The following is a 14992-nucleotide window of genomic DNA, read 5'->3' on the forward strand; positions in this document are numbered from 1 at the left end:
CCTTGAAAAACAATTGAAACTCGTAATATGCTCATGTAATTACATCAACAAATAATGCCTACTTACTGTTTCAACTTAATAACACTTGTTGGAACATATTTCCTTGATTCTAGTATGTCAAATACATCTATAATTTGTTCCTTGACTCTAATATGTCAAATACATCAATAATTCAATCAATAACTTTGTTCTTAAGCATATGTTCAGAATTCACCCTAGGTGGTCATCTACACATATAAAATAATTAATAGGTGAATACCTACAACCATAGAAAAGGATTCTTGGCTTAGAACTTGATTCTAACTCCAATTCAAAGTGGAGATGGATGGATTGATGACAATTTGAGGAACAAACCTTGAACTCTTGACTTTCCGTTTAAATTTTTTGTGTTTTGTGATTTGAAAATGGGGAAATGAGGCTACCAAGTTGAGCCCTAATGATTCAAATCACCAAAATCGTGTATGGAAGTCACACTTTTGCATATGGGTGCTAGGGCGGGCAAAAAAAGCCGCTGGGCGCGCTCTTTCACACTCACACAATTATTTTTGGCTGCAGGGGTGCTGGGGCAGACTAAAAGTACCGCTCGAGTGCGCCCTTCTCGAATTGCTGCTCATTTTCCTTGCATCAGGGCGTTGGGGTAGACCAACATGGCTGCTATAGCGCATTTTCTTGACTTTGCATTCCAAATTTGTGAAAATGGTCAACATAAATTTTTTAACTCAACATCCTGTCTTTAATTTGAAATTAGCCTAACTCAATTCGAAGGTAATACTAAAATGTTATACTCAATTTACCAAAATGTGTCAGTATAGGAATGACGACATACACGACATATTTTAGGGCGATTTTGACCTTTTTTTCAATGGATTTGGACCAAACACAAAACATAAAAATTGTAGTCCTACTCCTTGGATTTTCTATATAAGTGGTCTCATATCAATATGATTAATATCCTGATAGTTATGTTAAAAATTGTATCCATGCCACACTTTTCTTCTCATTTCTTGCACATTAATACATCTCGTTCAACTTTTCATTACACCACTTCATTTCCACTCGTCAATATCTTCATATTCACATCAACATGTCAATTTTCAACGTACTACATTCCTATTCCATTGTCATATTGGTCCTAGCTCATTAATATCTTCTGATATTCACATATGTCAATTTTCATACTCTTTCATATGCGTATTCCGATACTCAATGCACGAAATAAATGTTTTAAACTTGACATGATAGATATAACAATGTTACTAACATTTAAATCATTTGTAATAACGTGTCCGAACTGATTGAGGTTATTTAAATTTTATTAGTAGCCACGATTATTTGATTTAAAGTATATGTTGTTACAAAATATAATTTAATAATAAAATTTATAAATATGAAAAAATGAAATACAAGAGATAATTATATTGATATGACAGTTGTAAGGACCGTGTATCGTATTATCGTAAATCCTATATGATTATCGATAATTCATGAATTTGATATGTGATTATACATTTGATGTATATTATTACAATGAAATTGAGAAATGAATATTGAATATGAATTGACGTTGTAAGAGCTCGATTGGAGAAGCCGGACGCCAATATAGTACAAAAGTCATATTTGTACAGAACATGTGGCGCCCGGGCGGTAGAAAATGACCGCCCGAGCACCAGGATATATGAAATGAGTGTTCGGGCAGAACACTCCGCGCCCGAGCGCGGCATAAACAATTCTCGGGGACAGAATGTCTCGCGCTCGGGCACGAGAATTCTACCGCCCGAGCGCCTAAGCGGTGAGGATAAGAATGCTTTCTTTTCTTCTTTCTTTCTTCACTTTTCTTTCAGAGAGTTCGAGGGGCTTCGAGAGAATTCGAAATTCTTTCTTCCAAATCGATTTCGAAACGCTGTCTAAACGCGAAACAAATTATATATTTGTAATCGTCGCGTCGAGGGTTTCTGACTGAGGTAATTTTCTTCTAGTTCCAACAGCTCTAAATATCAAAGTACTGGAATAACATGTATTTGAAGTTGAATTTCTGATATGTAGTAGAATAACCGATAAGAAACTCATATTCGAAGTCGGGATTGAATTATGATATGATTATGATTTGATATGAATTTTCGAAGTTTTAAACGATATTTGAAATCCATATTAATGATTTGGAGTATGTTATTGATGTAGATAAAGTGTAATATCAATATCTTCAAGCTACATCAACTGGAAACGAAGAATTGAGGTATGTTGCGACCGGGTAACATACGACATGTATCTGTATTATATGATATATGTCGGATTGATTTGATTGATTGGAATGAGATTATGTGTCTATATGCCTTATTTGTTGATTGATGTGGCATACATGACATTGAGATTGAGATATCGATGTATAAAATAAATGTTTTGTTAACACACATCATTTTATGCATACATCGATACATGACATGCACGTTGAGCTATGATCCTTGGATACCTTGATATGATTGGATTGGATTCTGGGGTTTGTGAACACAATCGCTATGCCGGTATTATATGACCCGTAAAGCATAGACAATTGTGGCCCCATATGATTGGATAGGAGATTTGGGATTTGATGGCGCTTTGCCGACGCTATCATACGAGTATCCCATATTGGCCGGTGTGCCAGCTCGAGCATTGATTTGATAGCGATTCGTTTGATTCTGACATGTGCTCAGTGGATGGGCATTTGACCTGATACCTCCACGACATACATGCATTGCATACCATATATCATTGTTTAGATATCTGTGGTATATATGATTGGTTGTTCCATACGGAGCTTTGCTCACCCCCAAGGGGGGCTGTTGTTGTCTTTGTGTGTGGACAATGGCAGGTACTCCAGGATATTAGGAGACCGGAAAGGGTACTTCTGGAGGGAGCCACAGCTTGGGCTGAGGTTTTATGCTTATGTCTTGTTCCCAGTATATATGTATATATATCTATATACCGGGGCATGTCTCGAGGATATGGGTTGTTTGTATATGATTGGTTTTGATTACGTGTGGGCATGTTTATGACGTGAGATGAAATACTATTTTTAGTATTCAAATAAAATGATTTGGGCTCATTGTAAAGAAAATTTAAACTCGTTTTCCGTTGTAATTAGTTAACCCTAATCAGATTGCATTGTAATAACGATTAGGAGCTAATGGCCCCACACTAGATGGTATCAGAGCATAGCTGGGAATGCTCGATTGAGTTTTGTGTACACTTGAATAGGCACAAATGAATTGTGCGCTTGTATTTGATTTATTTGTATTACTTGCTCCTACTTGATTTGATTCGAGTAAGTATTTGATGAGATTGATGATATGAGATGATGAGATTATGAAATTGATATTGATTTGTGATATTCATCATTTGATTTGTAGATGGATCCCACAAATGAAACTGCGAGTAGCAGTACTGAGAGGATTGTTGGGCAATTTGAAGGGTTGTCCATGGATGTTGTGATGGCTCGATTCCAGGATCTGAAACCACCGAGGTTCTTTGGCACTGAGAGTGCAGAAAGAGCTGAGGCCTGGCTGAAGGATATCGAGCACTTGTTTAATATTGTTGAGTATTCCAAGGCTCGGAGACTGAAACTTGCTCTTTATCATTTGAAAGACCGAGCAAAATCTTGGTGGGAAGCCGCTGAGATTGGATTGAAAGAAACCGAGATTGAAGTCACATGGGATGTTTTCAAGGCCCAGTTTTTGGAGCAGTATTCCCCTCCTTCTTATTATACTGCTCAGGAGAATGAATTCAATAATCTGCAGCAGGGAACGATGACTGTTGCAGAATATGCTTCACAGTTTTCTACTTTACTGAAGTATGCACCTCACGTAGCTGGAAATGCGAGGGCAAAATATAACAGGTTTGTAAATGGTTTACATCCTGCTTTATATACATATGTTGTTTCTGGATTGCCTACCAGCTACGCAGAGGCAGTTGAACGAGCCAAGGCAGCCGATGCTGGACTTAGGAGAAGAGGTCCACAGTATACCCCTCCACCTCCGGTGTCAGCTCAGCAGCCTACTTTGAGGCCGAGAGGTAAGAAGTTCAAGAAGACTGGTTCTGTTTCTTCGTCTTCTTCGAGCTCTAGTGGATCACAGAGAGGGAGTCCTGTGATTGCTCCCTATTGTAGCCATTGTGGGGGTAAACATACTATCGAGCAGTGTCGAGATATGTTTGGTACTTGTTATCAATGTGGGCAGGAAGGCCATTTCTCTCGAGTATGTCCGAACAGGGGTACGACTTCTGCTCAACCCCAGCCAGGATTTAAAGATGGCCCTGGTATGACGAGACCTACTGTTCCTGTTCCATATTTTCAGCAGTCGAGTGTCCCACGATATCGAGGACCGGGTGGTCAGAGTGCCCAAGTTCCTCCTCAAGTGAGAGTGTATGCCATGACTGAGGATCAGGCGAGAGAAGCTCCTGGAGGCGTGATTGCAGGTATTTGCACGCTTTGCGATTATCCTGCACGTGTTTTATTTGATATAGGAGCATCTCATTCATTCATATCTCATGCATTTGTTGCATCTCACGATATTGAGTGTACCCCGTTGTATGATACTTTGTCGATAGCCACGCCAGCAGGGAAGATTATTTTGTCTGAAAGAGTTGTGCATAATTGTGTATTGATATATGAGGATAATGTGGTATTTCTGAATTTGATTGTCCTCCCAATGCACGACTTTGATTGTATTGTTGGCATGGATATCTTGACAACAAATCGAGCTACTGTTGATTGTTGTCATGGAGTGGTTCGATTTCGACCGATTGATGGACCCAAGTGGAATTTTTATGGCAAGGGTTCCCAAGCCAAAATTCCATTGGTATCTTCCTTGGAAATGTCCCGATTGTTGACTAATGGAGATGAGGGCTATCTTATCTACGCTATTGATATTTCGAAGAAGGAGTCTTCTTTATCTGAGATTCCAATTGCGAAAGAATTCCCGGATGTATTTCCCGATGAGATTCCTGATTTTCCTCCTCATCGAGAAGTTGAGTTTAGTATTGATCTTGTGCCGGGGACTGCGCCTATTTCTAAAGCTCCCTATCGCATGGCACCTCTGGAATTGAAAGAATCGAAAGAACAATTACAGGATCTTCTTGATAAGGGATATATTCGACCGAGTGTATCACCTTGGGGAGCTCCAGTTTTATTTGTTCGAAAGAAAGATGGTACGATGCGAATGTGTATTGATTATAGGCAACTGAATCGGGCTACTGTGAAAAACAAGTACCCACTTCCTCGTATTGATGATTTATTTGATCAGCTTCAGGGTACTTCTGTATACTCGAAGATTGATCTTTGTTTTGGGTATCATCAAGTACGAGTTCGAGACGAAGATGTGTCCAAAATTGCTTTTCGTACGAGGTATGGCCACTATGAATTCTTGGTTATGCCTTTTGGTCTTACGAATGCTCCTGCTATCTTTATGGATTTAATGAATCGTGTCTTCCGAGATTATCTTGACCGATTCGTTACTGTATTTATTGATGATATTCTTGTGTATTTGAAATCGAAAAAGGAGCATACTGAACATTTGAGACTGGTACTTCAAACTCTTCGTACTAGTCATTTGTATGCTAAATTGTCCAAATACGAGTTCTGGATGGACAAAGTGATATTTTTGGGCCACGTCATTTCGAGACATGGCATATCTGTTGATCCTGCTAAGGTCAAAGCTGTATTGAATTGGCCGAGACCTACGAATGTTCCTGAGATCCGTAGCTTCATGGGTTTAGCGGGATATTATCGTCGCTTTATTGAGGGATTTTCGAAAATAGCTAAACCTATTACTCAACTGACATAGAAGAATCAGCGATTCATTTGGTCAGATGAATGTGAAGCTAGTTTTCTTGAATTGAAGACGAGATTGACCAGAGCACCTGTGCTTACTATTCCCTCAGGTACCGGAGGATTTGTGGTGTGCACAGATGCATCTGGTAAAGGTTTGGGCTGTGTTCTGATGCAACATGGCAAAGTGGTTGCTTATGCGTCTCGTCAATTGAAATCTCATGAAACATGTTATCATGTTCATGATCTTGAATTGGCCGCCATTGTGTTTGCATTGAAGATCTGGCGCCATTATTTGTACGGAGAAAAGTTTGTTATATATTCGGACCATAAGAGTCTGAAATATCTCTTTTCTCAATCTGATTTGAATATGAGGCAACACAGGTGGATGGATATCCTGAAGGATTTTGATTGTGAGATTCAATATCACCCTGGATCGGTGAATGTTACTGTGGATGCCCTGAGCCGTAAAGTTCATGATTCTGTGTTAGCTTCTGTCAATGTCACCAAAGTACACGGGGATATTTGTACTTCTGGTTGGACTTTTCACTCGAATTGGAATTCTGTCACTGTCTCAACATTGCAAATTGAGCCGAACTTGATATCGAAAATAAGAAAGGCCCAACGAAGCGATGCTCAGATCCAATCTAGTGTGAAGCCCTTAGCTCCTAATCGTTATTACAATGCAATCTGATTAGGGTTAACTAATTACAGCGGAAAACGAGTTTAAATTTTCTTTACAATGAGCCCAAATCATTTTATTTGAATACTAAAAATAGTATTTCATCTCACGTCATAAACATGCCCACACGTAATCAAAACCAATCATATACGAACAACTCATATCCTCGAGACATGCCCCGGTATATAGATACATATACATATATACTGGGAACAAGACATAAACATAAAACCTCAGCCCAAGCTGTGGCTCCCTCCAGAAGTACCCTCTCCGGTCTCCTGATATCCTGGAGTACCTGCCATTGTCCACACACAAATACAACAACAGCCCCCCTTGGAGGTGAGCAAAGCTCCGTATGGAACAACCAATCATATATACCACAGATATCTAAACAATGATATATGTTATGCAATACATGTATATCGTGGAGGTATCAGGTCAAATGCCCATCCACTGAGCACATGTCAGAATCAAACGAATCGCTATCAAATCAATGCTCGAGCTGGCACACCGGCCAATATGGGATACCCGTATGATAGCGTCGGCAAAGCGCCATCAAATCCCAAATCTCATATCCAATCATATGGGGCCACAATTGTCTATGCTTTACGGGTCATATAATACCGGCATAGCGATTGTGTTCACAAACCCCAGAATCCAATCCAATCATATCAAGGTATCCAAGGATCATAGCTCAACGTGCATGTCATGTATCGATGTATGCATAAAATGATGTGTGTTAACAAAACATTTATTTTATACATCGATATCTCAATCTCAATGTCATGTATGCCACATCAATCAACAAATAAGGCATATAGACACATAATCTCATTCCAATCAATCAAATCAATCCTACATATATTATATAATACAGATACCTGTCGTATGTTACCCGGTCGCAACATACATCAATTCTACCGCCCGGGCGCCACATGTTCTGTACAAATATGACTTTTGTACTATATTGACGTCCGGGTTCTCCAATCGAGCTCTTACAACGTCAATTCATATTCAATATTCATTTCTCAATTTCATTGTCATAATATACATCAAATGTATAATCACATATCAAATTCATGAATTATCGATAATCATATAGGATTTACGATAATACGATACACGGTCCTTACAACAGTTGTTGAAAATATATATTTTAGGAGAAAAAAAATTAAATTTAATAGTAATATTTGATATGATCTTTTAAAAAAATTTTAGAGTTTAAAATTCTAGTTCGAGCAGAGCCGTAATTGTGGCTCAATCACGGATACAATTCTAGTCTTTTTTTTTTCCTGCTCCTTGCGAACTCGTATTTTAAGGTTATGAAATTACGAAAATACATTTTCAGAAAACTAATTTTGTTTTATTTCGTTGGCAAAAAACCTTAGGTACGCGTAGATCTCACGTGTCGGTTTCTTATTGGGTGACTCGGGAAATTTCAGACAAAAAATAATTCTGAAAAATCCCACCCGGATAATCCTCCAATCCGAACCAATCCCCACTCTGAACTGATCTCCATGTTCTCTGTAATGGCGGTCGTTACTTCAGTATCAATCACTGCTATCGCTCAGTCATCCGACCGGAAATTCCATACCCTGCCCCCTTTGAATTTCAACGCTGCTAGGTTTTGCGGTGTGGTGTCGTATGAATCGTGCAGTTTTCGTGCTTGGAGTTCGAGTTCCCGTATTGTGGTTCATTGCATGTCCACTACCACAGGCAGGTTTCAGCAATTTTTTAATTCAATTTGGTGCTGAATTCTATTGGTTTTCTGAAATTGCCGCCGGGGAGTGTGTGAAGCTTCCCAATGCTTCGTGATAGCGTGATAATTTTCATCACAAAATTTTAGATGTAACGAATTAGTGAAAAATAAGAGATTAAGGAGAAATGTGTACTGTAGCCAACACTGAATTCAGAATTGGATGTACAAGTTGAAGGCAGTTTTTTTTTTTTCCTGTGATTGACTTGTTCTTTTTGTTCTATGCTTTTCACATAGAAATTAGACCGATTGAGTTGATAATGGCTTTTTGTTTGTGCATAAATTAACGGTTGAGAAGTGCCAATTTGTGGTTCTACTCTGACGACCAGATGACATTTTGAGTGATCTTGTTGTTGCCTCGTATGTTAACTCCAATTGCTGTACTTGCCTATTCTCTGCGAGTGTAAATATTTCGAAGAGTAATCTATCATAGATTCTTAATCGTGGTAATAATAATTTTACATGATTGTTCTGATTTTCCTCATTCTTTTCCCGAAAACTTTTTCTTGATGAATTTTTGATTCGGTTTAGGTTTACTCTAGGGTGGCTTCTGAAATTTTATCTGGAAATACTTTACTTTTCAGACGTGCCTCCTGTATCCGAAACAAAGCTCAATTTCTTGAAAGCTTATAAAAGACCAATTCCAAGTATATACAACACTGTACTGCAAGAGCTGATTGTTCAGCAGCATTTGATGAGATACAAGAGGTCATACCGGTACAATCCAGTGTTTGCACTTGGCTTTGTGACTGTGTATGATCAACTCATGGATGGTTACCCAAGTGATGAGGATCGGGATGCCATTTTCAAAGCTTACATCGAGGCTCTAAAGGAGGATCCTGCCCAATACAGGCAGGTGTAAAATATTTTGCAGTTCATTTGCTATTACTATTTTTGTTTAGTTGGGTTCATTTACTGCTGATGCAACTCAAGTTCAAAATGGATAACTATGCTTCAAAGTTAATGGGTAATTTCAATTTTAATTGTACATTATTTATCTAGAACTATGAGGCGTCTTCTGTGCCACAGACTTGATATTTGTAAATTCTGAATATTATTTAATTTATCAAAACTTTGTCTAAAAGTGTTTTTTTTTTTCTATATAGAAAAATACCTTTTACTATCTTTGGGGCAGACCTCTCTCGGATTTCAAGCGACTAGTGTAATTTCTTATAGCATTTTTATACGACAGGGCTGATGCTGTGAAAATAGAAGAATGGGCCCGTGCTCAATCTATTAGCACTTTAGTTGATTTTGGATCAAGAGAAGGAGAAGTTGAAGGCTATTTAAAAGATATTGCTGAAAGAGCGGGGAGCACAGGAAGTTTCAGCTACAGCCGCTTCTTTGCGGTTGGTCTCTTCCGCCTGCTTGAGTTAGCAAATGCTACTGAGCCAATCGTATTAGAAAAGGTGATATTCTTTGCCTATTGTTGCTACTCTGGTTGTAGGTATTCTTCCGCATAGTGCTCATAAAGTAACTTCCTGAAGGGAACATTTAGCTGAGCATTGAGAAGATGTTTCAGTTCGTGGATGTGTTTGCAAAGCCCGTGAAACATCTCCATATTGGTAGTGTGTGCCGTCTAGACAAAACCATGTGCGAACAGCATCTTGCTTTACTTTCTCTCTTAGATCCATTCCGATTGCCCAGCAGCTTTTCTTTCTTTACGCTTCGGAGTCTTTTATGGGCAACTCAAACTGGAATATGGAAGAACTTTAGATGGGGTGCATCAAGACTATCCTCATTTCCCTGGCACCATGGTGTATAACCTAGAAGAACAGGCTATTGATGTCTTCTCATTGTTTTAGTTTCCCAGTTCGTAATAGTAAAAGTACCACCTTGTTTGTCATCACATTTTTTAAACCAAAATCAAGACTTGGGCTGAGATGGCGGGGCCAATACCATGAGTGAGTTTATTGAAATCACCAAATCAGTTTATTAATAGACACATAAATTGCCGTGCAACTGAGGAAATATGAATGTAGCCTCAGGCCATTAGTATCACATTAAAGAGAAAAAAATCATACAAATGAGTATTTGCTTTCAGTGTAATGTTATATGTTTTTTATGCTTGGCAGCTTTGTGCCGCTCTAAATGTGAATAAGAAAAGCGTTGATCGGGATCTTGATGTCTATCGCAATTTGCTTACCAAACTGGTTCAAGCGAAAGAACTTCTAAAAGAGTATGTCGACAGGTAAAAGGTTCTCTTCGTCAAATGTCTTACTATTAGCTGTTCATCCATTGTATAAATGCTTTAAATTAATTTGAACTGTCTATGCCTTTTTCTACTCCTAGATTTCATTCTTTTTATGGGTTTATTTTCTATTTTCAATAAATTTAGCAAGGATATCGATTCAAGTGTAAATTACTCTCTCATTCTCAGGCTGCTTATTTCTGCAAATTAGCATGCCCTTTTAATAACACATTCTCCACTTATATTTGGTTTCAGGGAGAAAAAGAAAATCGAAGCACGGGCGGAAGAATCTCAGAAAGCTAACGAGGCCATCAAAAAATTTTCAGTTGAGTACCAATCTGCTGACCGGTAATTAGTACGCTTCTGTTACATTCGAACGACCGCGGAGAAGAATGAACATAGGTCAACTTTAAGACAAGCGTTTTATTATCCAAAGTTAAAGTAGATGTTAGAATAGAGGCCACATCAGGTGAGAAGACTTTGGAATCTGGAGGTTTTACGTACATCCTGATGATATTATCGACTGCTAGCATCTAAAGAACCTTGTATTTTTTTTTTGTACAATGTAATTTAATTTTAATATGTTGAATGGCATTCACTATCAAAAGGAATTTCAGTATACTTTGTTGCACTGAATGTCATTTAGCTTTTTAGCCAAGAACCCTATATATTTTGGACGATGCACCAAATTGCTTTCGATACCTAGCGTCAGAGCTAGAAACTTATTAATGGAACGTTAAAAATAGAAGTTCAAAAATTTCTAAAACATAGAGGAGAACTAAATCACTTTTTTCTTTTCAGTATAGCAAAATATACATGTCCATAGATTAAATCAGTCACTAGACTAAATATACATGTATTTTCACCATTGCCACTAGATTGGGGAGTTGAATGATCATTAATCGATAAGCACGTCTCATCCCTCTAAGTGGAAAACTAGGAAGAGGAAACCATAAGCAGAGGACATTGATGCATGCATATCTACAAAAATACTGATTTCAGAATATCAAATCGGCTAAATTAGGAGAAATCACATTCCATGGTACCTAAACAGTACAAAACTTCCTACAATCATCATCTTTGTGAGTACTCCCGCGTAATGCATCACTTGACTGCAAGAATTACCAGGAAACATAACATAATAAATAGACATTTAGTGCTTCAACCACAGATCAAATTTTTTTATCAAATAAAGAGTTCAGAACAACTTACGGAGCAGTCAAAATGTACTTGATCCGGCTATCTTCTGCATCATCAAATGGCCTACCTGGTGCATCAGGAAATATTTTTCTCTAATATCCCTTTAAAAGAGATCCCTCATTTCACCAGTAGTCAGCACATGAACAACTTCCATCCTTAAAATGATGAAAACGTTGGACATCTCTGACAATTATCATTCTCTTTGTGGCCTTTGAGATATATTTAGCAGCAGAATGACAATCATCACACATTCTTAGGTTTTTGATCACACGGATTGGTGTTCCTGGAGGTGTTTTCATTAGTCCATATGATATAGCTAACTTCTCACTATGGTAACTGAGATAATCCTCTTTTTGTTCGTCTTCCACATCGTGCAACTCAGAAGCTGTATCTGGAAGATAACCTAGAGATTTAATCTCAGCCAACAGTTGGTTTACATTTTCACGAATCTGAACAGATTCCACATGTTTGTTATCGTCTGAAACAAATATATGCGTGTCATTTCTTATTTCTATCCAGCTCAGTCCAGGCTCTTTCTTTATCTTCCTTTCTCTCGTCACCTTTCGTACTACCACCACTTTATCCCATCTCTTTGCTTTCGCATGCAGATTTGACATCAAGATATACGTTCCTACATCATTGGGGTTCATATGCAGCACAATTTCTGCAACTCTTTTTCCCAAACCATAATTCCGGTGAACATAACATGCATTAAGCAAAGTTCTCCACGCAACGACATCCCATCTTATTGGTTTCGATCTCATAAAGTTATCAGCCTCATCAAGCCTTCCTGCCCTGCACAGAAGCCCCACAATACAGGTGTAATGCTCTAATCCAGGTTCAATGCCGATCTCTGGCATCATATGATCCATATAGTAAAACCCTTCATCTACCCTACCTAAGGAGGCACAAGCAGATAGCACCCCAACAAAAGTTACATAATTTGGTTGTCGTTTTGCTGCTAACATCTGTTGAAACACAGTCAAGGCCTCCTCACCAAGTCCGTGGTTGGAGCAACTAGAAATCATTGAGTTCCAAGATATGACATCCGGAAATAAGATATGTCTGAAAGCACTTTGGGCATCTTCAATTAGGCCACACCTCGAATACATGTAAATCACAGCATTTCCCACATTAGTGTAATAATTCATCCCTATCTTCTCGACGCGTGCATGTAATAATTTACCGCATCCAACAGCTGACAAACCAGCACATGAGTTCAAAAGCACGACAAATGTGTATTCATTAGGAACAACATCCTCAAGATCTATATGAGCAAGCTGTTTCAGTGCTTCTTCGAAGCGCTCATTCTGCATATAAGTTGATAATAGTGAAGTCCAGGTAACCACATTTTTAGTTTGTAAGCTGTCGAAAACTTTCCTCATGGAATATATTTCACCACATTTTCCATACATATCTATGGTGGCACTACCAACAAACAAATCACAATCCACACCAATCTTCGATACTATGTTGTGAATCTGTCTGCCCAAATATAAATCCTTGAAGAGAGTACAGAATCCGAAGACATTAACAACTGTAATAATGTCCCACTCTTTAATCTCACATTCACCCATCATCATGCCCAGAACATCTGATGCTTCCTTCATATACCCTTGATCTAATAAACCACTTAAAAGAGAATTATAGGTACAAATATCCGATCGAGGAGCTGAATCCAAAACCTGCATAGCCTCTTTCACAGCCGACCACGTTGAATACAACAATACAAGCACATTCTTTACATATGAGTGAATCATCAATCCAGATTTCAGAGCATAGCCATGGCATTGCCGACCTTCATCAAGAAACCCACGTTTAGAACAACACGAAATAACAGTTGCTAGAATAAACTTATTTGGGCCCAGTTTATCCTCTTTGACCATGTTCCTACACAGCATAAGAACCTCTGCTTCAGAACCGTGGTGCAAATATCCAGCCATTAAACTTCCCCATGAAACAATATTTCTTTTCAACATTTTATCAAATAGTTGGCGTGCAGTCACTGTTTCACCAAATTTTGAGTAAAGATTGATCAAAGAGTTCTTCTCTATTACATGGTCTCTTGATAACCGATTGGATATAATCAACTGGGCATGAATGCTTTTACCGAGTTTGAGGTTTTTAACATCTGATGAAGCTTTTAAGAACTTTCTTATGTCCTTTAGGTTTAACATGGCCGGAGTCTCTGAAAAGGGAATTCTAATTTTGACATCACCAAGTCCAAATTATACCCAATGATATGCACAAATCAAGATATACGCTTTCAAAACATGGAGATGTCTCCGACTCCAACTCATCAAACACATCTGAAAGGAACGAATTTCGAGGAAAGTTTAGAAGCCAAACAAACGGTATCTTCGTGTAAATATATTTTGTTATGACATTTTTTTTCGATTACAAGGACATCGTGTATTTTCATTCAATAAACATTCAGGATGACTAAGTGCAAATGTTACAAACGACTCTACACAACACAATATTCATTCGTTAAAAATCTATTCTCCAACCGACGATACATACAATTTCTATCGTTATCCATTTTATCCTACAAAAAATAAATAACACATATATTTTATTGAATATTTTATACAATTATTAAATTGGTTATCATTTATTCATTTGTTAAAAAAATTAATACATGCAGTAAAACAATTAAACTATATATCATAATCTACAAATCAGAAATATTTTCCAATTAAAAAAATTAATACATATAATAAAACAAATTAAACTAAATATCATAATCTGGAAATCGGAAAAATATTTTCCAACACTTGAGTAATTAACATACGATATAAAAAATAGAAATTTGAACAAGATATAATAAAATTCAAAATATGAAATCTCGAGTTTAATACCTCAAAAAGGGGAAGACGGGTCGTCGGAGAAGACACAAACACGCCGATATAGAAGCCAGACAAGAAATGGTAGTGAAAAAATGAGCTCGAAGTGGGCGAATATATTGGCATGTAGCGACGGTTGTCGACGAGACCGTCGCTAATAGCGACGGTTTAGGCAAGAACCGTTGCTAACATAGATCAGCGACGGTGTTTTATTGTCGCTACTTAGCGACGTAGGTTTCTATACCCGTCGCTAAATTATTTAGCGACCGTCTAATAACCGTTGCTAAACGTCTAAAAGTGTCGCTATTAGCGACGGTTTTATTAACTGTCGCTAATAGCAAAACCGTCGCCAAAATTTGACCATCGCTAAATTTTTTTTTTTTAGGTAGTGTAGAGGTTGAATGATTAATGAATTCACTAAAACATATAATTTTCCAGAAAAGATAAGAACCACATAAATGGATCGACATGTAATTACGGAATTTCGGGTCGAATAGTCGAGGGATTGCAGTGATTG

At 37.9% G+C, this 14992-nt stretch overlaps 2 protein-coding genes across 6 annotated transcripts; one reads left to right on the forward strand and one right to left on the reverse strand.

Moving 5' to 3' along the window:
* The first annotated feature begins 7940 nt into the window (after positions 1-7940).
* On the forward strand, positions 7941-11060 carry LOC142549093 (protein THYLAKOID FORMATION1, chloroplastic-like). Its single transcript, XM_075657855.1, has 5 exons — positions 7941-8198; positions 8823-9090; positions 9431-9647; positions 10314-10429; positions 10685-11060. The coding sequence occupies exons 1-5, from the start codon at positions 8000-8002 to the stop codon at positions 10779-10781; spliced, it is 897 nt and encodes a 298-aa protein (XP_075513970.1). The 5' UTR covers positions 7941-7999; the 3' UTR covers positions 10782-11060.
* Positions 11061-11203: 143 nt separating this feature from the next.
* On the reverse strand, positions 11204-14555 carry LOC142549092 (pentatricopeptide repeat-containing protein At5g39680). 5 transcript variants are annotated; one of them, XR_012821057.1, is made up of 4 exons: positions 14491-14555; positions 11642-13938; positions 11476-11541; positions 11204-11410 (listed from the first exon to the last, which is right to left on the reverse strand). XR_012821057.1 is itself a non-coding variant. In XM_075657854.1 (2 exons), the coding sequence occupies exon 2, from the start codon at positions 13804-13806 to the stop codon at positions 11752-11754; it is 2055 nt and encodes a 684-aa protein (XP_075513969.1). In that variant the 5' UTR covers positions 13807-13938; positions 14491-14555; the 3' UTR covers positions 11204-11751. The 5 variants fall into 5 exon arrangements, 1 of the variants encoding a protein (XP_075513969.1); XR_012821058.1 differs by having other exon boundaries at positions 11638-13938; XR_012821055.1 differs by having other exon boundaries at positions 11204-11541.
* Between the last annotated feature and the right edge of the window lie 437 nt (positions 14556-14992).

Source organism: Primulina tabacum, chromosome 6, assembly GCF_025594145.1.
Source record: "Primulina tabacum isolate GXHZ01 chromosome 6, ASM2559414v2, whole genome shotgun sequence".
NCBI classification, from domain to species: Eukaryota; Viridiplantae; Streptophyta; class Magnoliopsida; order Lamiales; family Gesneriaceae; genus Primulina; species Primulina tabacum.

Coding starts and splice junctions, on each gene's coding strand:
- LOC142549093 (XM_075657855.1), top strand. CDS start 8,000: ATGTTCTCTGTAATGGCGGTCGTTACTTCAGTATCAATCACTGCTATC. Junction 9,091..9,430: donor GAGGATCCTGCCCAATACAG/GCAGGTGTAAAA, acceptor TTTATACGACAG/GGCTGATGCTGTGAAAATAG. Junction 10,430..10,684: donor CTAAAAGAGTATGTCGACAG/GTAAAAGGTTCT, acceptor ATTTGGTTTCAG/GGAGAAAAAGAAAATCGAAG.
- LOC142549092 (XM_075657854.1), bottom strand. CDS start 13,806: ATGTTAAACCTAAAGGACATAAGAAAGTTCTTAAAAGCTTCATCAGAT.